This window comes from Propithecus coquereli, unplaced genomic scaffold (genome assembly GCF_000956105.1).
Source record: "Propithecus coquereli isolate 6110/MARCELLA unplaced genomic scaffold, Pcoq_1.0 Scaffold19, whole genome shotgun sequence".
Classification (NCBI taxonomy): domain Eukaryota; kingdom Metazoa; phylum Chordata; class Mammalia; order Primates; family Indriidae; genus Propithecus; species Propithecus coquereli.
This window is the reverse complement of record NW_012143856.1, coordinates 1,654,211-1,660,137: the sequence shown is the minus strand read 5'-3', so window position 1 is coordinate 1,660,137 and position 5,927 is coordinate 1,654,211. Positions and strand designations below refer to the sequence as shown.

Below are 5,927 nucleotides of genomic sequence, written 5' to 3'. Positions count from 1 at the left end.
TATTCTATAAGAAAGTGTCAATATTGATGATGAAGAAAAATCAAACTTTGAAGAAAAAGTTTTGTATATGTCATGTATTTTCTATAAATCTCCCTTTTAAGCGGGTTTTATACTTCTAAAGGATGTGTTGATTTGGGGTAGGAAAAATATATGCAGCGAAAAACTGAAGAGTAAGTACGTTTATTTTTTAAATCACAGTTTACATAGCTGCTATCATTATAATAAAGGCTCATCCAAAGTTTAATGCTGGCGCAGTTTGATTCTTTTTCTTTTGACGAGGCAATTCTTTTTTAACTTAATATTTCATCAACTATAATGCTATTAGAGACTTATTTTCACTTAGTTCACTCATCAGGCAGTGAGACAGCAATAAAGGAGAATCGCTCCTTTGAGACATTAATGCTTTGGAATAAATGATGTGCTAGAACAGAAATTTAATTAATTTACAGAGTATATTGATAGTCCCTTGTTACTGTGCTGTATATTTTTAATCTTCTTTAACATCTGTAGTAAAGTGTTTGAAAACCCCTGCAGTTGAGCAACTAGTAGATAATTAAGTAATAAGGGAAGAGGTTTCTAGAGGGAAAAAGATTCTTTTTACCAAATGCTGTCATAACATGAATAAAAGAACCACTACTATGATGTGCAATGAAAAAAAAATGCTACCTAATTTGATACTGTTCCATAGATATTGCAAGCTTCTTGTATTTAAAATGTGAATTGCAGCTTAAGAACTTTCCTCCAAAGTTTAAAACAAACGCATTACACTGACAAATCAGATGACTTTCAATGACCAACAGTTTTTCCCAATTCATATGTCATCCTTTAAACTTATCTTGCTTAATTCAAGATAAGCAAGATTCCTTTATACATAGATTATCTTGAACTTAGTTTTAAAGATTCTAAATAAATATTCTGAACAAAGAATGTAAAATATGTATTTCAGATTTTCAGCTGCCTTGTTTCTTTCTTCAGATTGCTTCACAGAAAATGAGTTTCTATTCCCTTTCCCCAATATTTTCACTTAAAATATGAATATAAAATAAACACAGAAATTTCATTGTTTTTGTTTCAGCAAAAGCTGATGAAGCATTGAAAGCCAAAGAAAGAAATGAGGAAGAAGCAAAGAGAAGAAAGGAGGAAGGTAAAGGCTTGTGTTCATTTTTCTCTGAGGTGTTACTATTTGGCTCAGTTTCCTGGCTAGACCATAGAATATAATCTAATGCTTTAGGGGTAGCTCATGTTCCTTCATGAACCTAAACTATGACACAATATCATTCTATATTGATTGTCTTGGATGCTAATGTTTGCTAGCATAGAATTATTTTATAAGCGTCCTATTCTGGGAATTGGGAGGATAGTACCGCTGATGTTGGTTTGTTTCCTTCTAACTTTTATCTTCACCATTAACAAATTATCAAAGTCAGTCATAGAAATGGATTGAATTTATCCATAGATTTTGAAATATTTTAGCAGTGATGAAGAAATGTCCTCATGTCAACAAAACTTTTTTAAAAAGCTGTTAAGAGAGAACAATAAAGTCTGAAGTGTTGGAAATAGACATAATTCAAATTAATAAATTTGTGTTTTAATATTTAAGGATTAAATATTTTCTTTTAATAACATTTAGGCCATCTCCCTAAAATATTATGGAAACAAGCACATTTTTATCTCCCCTAATAAATTTTTATTACCTCTTTAGTTTGCTGTGATTTGTGTAAGTGAAAATTTACCTTTTTGCTTCACAGAGGTTTATATGCATATACTGTTGTGAATTACGGTGCTTAAAACAAAATTCAGGCAAATCTTTCTCAGTGAGTTAAGTTGATGATCCATTTGGACTGGCAATCATGTCACTTTACTGGCTAATTTAGCAGAATAACTATTTCCTCTTGTGAACTTTCAGAAAGTTGAAGCCAAATAAAGTATCCCCAAATTTGGACTTTGAGTGCTATTATCTTAATCTGAAAGTTGAAATTTTTACCTTTAGTACATATGTCTCTTTTACTACAACAACCAGAAAAAAATTTCCACTCACAGTCTCCAAATGGAAGCTGAGATCCAGTTGAACCTCAAACGTTTGAGTATCATGTTTTAGGATGCTTAAAAGAAGCATCCTATCAGAGCCAAGTCTTCAAAGCCCATCCAAAAAAAGAAAAAAAACTTCTGTGGATGTAGGAGACAGAACCCTCACAAGTAAATACATTCAAACTAAATGTGGATGAATTTACACATACATTTTATAGTATGGTGTTCTTATATAAATGTAGTGTTCTTGTACATATATAGCATAATGTTCTTTCCTTATTGACCCCCAGAAATCCTGACTTTGTGCTCTTGTCCAGGATCAACTAATTTTATACTGAGAAAACAAATGGAATTCCAATGGCAAGAATCCTCAGTAGAATTCTCTTCTTTTGGCTTCCAAAAATGCACATCTTGGCATTTTTAGTAGAAGCAATCTATCTCATTTCAGTTATGCTTATGGTATGCCCATAGTACAAATAGATATAATACTAAATGCAAAGCAGTCTAAGCAAATTATAGTGTTTTAAGTACTGCTGTGTTAATAACATAGTGGCCCTTACAAAACACTGTGGTACTGTAAATCACAAGTGTAGTACTTATTACCAACCAACACAGTGAAGATATGTTACAGTAATTATTAGCCTAATCTCATTAATTCATATCTTAATTGGAGTCATAATCATTTGAAAATGAATGGGACTGATAGTAACCACAGATATTGGAATTGATAGGTGATTTATTTTTATGAAAAAAGTAACATAAATACCGTCCTAGTGAAAGAAACTTTTTTAATACTTAAGAACCCCTCATTTAAATGTTTGCAATTGATATTTCTAATGCTTTTCTTCATTAAGTTAGTCCAAGCATCTTTAAAATGATACTTTTTTAAGAATTTAAGTATAGATTCCTGAACATTGTTATTCTTTCTAAAGTAATTTTTATTTTAGACTTTTCACTCAGTCAAACTGACCTTGTACTTAGCTTGTGATAGATATATAGTACCTTTTCCATTTAACACCTGAGAATTGTTGAAAAAGCATATTCTTCCAATCATAGCTGTTTTAATTAGCATCTTTACAAATCTATCATCCTAACTAGAGTATAAACTCTAGAGGACTTAGTATCTAACACATAATAGAAACTCAGTTTTTTGAGTTATTGCATGGTGAATGAATAAATGAATAAATAGTTTCCCTTAATTCTTTTAAACCTATACTTAAGTAGCTTATCTTGAGCTTACAATGGATTCCAAATAATCTCATTGAAAGTATAACCCAACTTTGTTATGTCCCGAATTACAGCCATATAAAATGAAACGAAAGAATGTCAAAATGCTATCGATATTTGCTAATATGGATTTATCTTACCTGAGCTCACTGAATTTTCTGTGTATCCAAAAAATAAGAAAATTATTATCGCAGATGTTGGAGAACAATTCTACTGGTAAAATAACCTATATGACACTAATTTCAAAAGATAAAAGGTGTGTTTTTCATTCAGTAAGTTTGCTTTACTTATTTTTTATAGGTAAAAGTAAATTGCTTCCTAGATTCTTTGTTGTTCTTGTTGCTTGCTTCCAAAATTTTTTTCTTGTGGGTTGTCTAGATACTTGAATGCTATCAAATTAACCTTTCCCTGAAAATGATTAATGTATAAGCTACATTTATTTTATTTCACATAATTAGTCTAGCTCCAAATTGAAACCTGATATACATCAGTATGTGTGTGTATGTATTTCCATATCTGAAAGAATAATAATCCTTTATTTTCAACCCATAAGACACTAGTAATTCACTCTGTCATATCATTTATACAATTCATCTCTTAATTTTTCGGCATGCTGATATGCAGTACAGGGTTGAAAGCATTGTGAAATGTAGATAAATGTCATCTACCCAACTCCCTTTATCTACTCTCTGTTATTTCAAAAAAGCTGTTGTATTAGTGTAGTACAATCTGTGCCATGCAAATTCATTCTGACTATTATGTAATCCGTTCCTTTGAGTGTTCTTAAATCAATAACATGATTATGTTTGCAAGTACTGTATCCAAGATAAAAGTCAGGCAACACACCAAAACTTGTCCAGGACAACTACTTTGCCTTCCACCCTTTAAATAGTGGTACCCCATTTAGATTGCTTTTCGTGGTCCTTCTATAGCTCAGATGATTTTCCACTTAGTGAATATAACTAGTACGTAGATGATGGGCCCCCTTTCTTGAGCCATTTGCTAACTCTTCCCACTTTAGTTGAGTTATAGGAAGGTTACATCTTTTAGTAAAAATCAACTGAATACTTAAAGTGAAGGCTTACAATTTCCCACTTTTTTCTAATTTGAGATTATTTTATAGGAAAATGAATAGTATTAAACCTTTTTTTTCTGTTTTCTTTCTTATTCTTTGACTTAATAAATACATGACTTTCTCTTTTTCTCTGTATGTATTGGAAATGTTCTAACTATACTTTTAAAATATACAATTAAAAATCATTTCAACTTCTTCCTTTGATTTATTCTCTATTATTGAATGTGTTAGCATAACTGTTTAGGTTTTCTGTGTATTTTTATATTTAATTTAGCAGATATTTAAGGGTGCTAATTATGTTGTGAATCCATTTATAAGCATAACAGTCTTTCTTTGCATTTGACTCCTCTCTAATATAAAATTCTTATTTGTGGTATAAGTATAGTAATTTTTGAATTCTTTTTTCCTTGTGTTTATTCAAAACAGCTCTACCCATCTGTTAGTTTTTTTACTTCAAATATTTTTGTTTCCAAAAGTATTAGGAAATCCATTCTAAATTATTCCTGGAAGTGGTGGACAGTAGAAATATAAACATAATATGAGACAGTTCAAGTGAAAACTTAGAGCAATCCTCAAGTCTCATTTGTTTGAGTTGAAATTCATCAAATCTTTTGCCACAGCTGATTAACAAGAAGTAAAATAGATTAGCTTTAATTTCATCTTTTATATTTATAATCCTTTGGTGAAGGTGAGGTAAAGAGAACCAGTAAGTGAAAGGCAAAGTAGGTGCCAGGCAATTTTCTAAGTACTTTACGTATTTTAACTCTCTCAATCCTCATGAAGTCTATGAGGTTTGTGCTGTTATTATTCCTGTACTATAGGAACGATAGGAAACTAAGGCATAGTGTGTAATAGCTTGTTCTATAGCTGATAAGTGGTAAAGCCAGGATACAAACTCAGGCAGTCTGACTCCAATATACATTTCCCCTCTTTAAACAGCCTGCATAAATCACAGCTCTTACAATCAGTGTTCAAAAATAATATGATTTCATTCCTTCTTCCTCTCTGGATCCTGCCCTCAGCTCTTAAGCATTTGTTTACTGTCAAACTTTCTGTCCTCACTTAGATCTGTACCCATATAAGGTTGCCTCACTTGGGTTTTGGGATACCCAGCAGGTGAGGTGTACCTGACAGAGGCACATTTTGTCATCGTGTCTATGTCCTCTTCCCATAATCTCTATCTGCTTTTCTCCCTACAGACTAGCTGGGCTGTGTGAAATACTCATGGTATTCCCTCCACACCTAAACTTCAGAGCGTGGACCAGACCTAAGCATCTGGTTTCTCAGGTCCCTTTCATTGAGGTTGTGCCCGTCCCAGAGTTTTGTGGTTCCTAGCATAAAACACACTTAGCACCAGGTCTCTCAGAGAGAGTACTGTTATAATCCCTTTTTCCTCCACTGTGGTTTGTTGCCTAAGACCCAGGGAAGAAGATGAATGTTGGGGGTTCTGAAGCATCCTTTATTCCTTCTAGATACCCTTTATAAGAAAGTTGGAGCTGGGCACGGTGGCTCACGCCTGTAATCCTAGCACTCTGGGAGGCCGAGGCGGGCAGATTGTTTGAGCTCGGGAGTTCGAGACCAGCCTGAGCAAGAGTGA

At 32.7% G+C, this 5,927-nt stretch overlaps 1 protein-coding gene across 3 annotated transcripts in view; it reads left to right on the top strand.

Moving 5' to 3' along the window:
• The window catches only part of RSRC1 (arginine/serine-rich coiled-coil 1), a 456,738-nt gene that overhangs the window by 365,397 nt on the left and 85,414 nt on the right, over window positions 1–5,927 (top strand). For all 3 annotated transcript variants that reach the window (XM_012642863.1, XM_012642862.1, XM_012642864.1), the window contains one exon: window positions 1,076–1,144. In XM_012642863.1, the coding sequence (XP_012498317.1) occupies window positions 1,076–1,144 (69 nt within the window). The remainder of the gene's footprint in view (window positions 1–1,075; window positions 1,145–5,927) is intronic.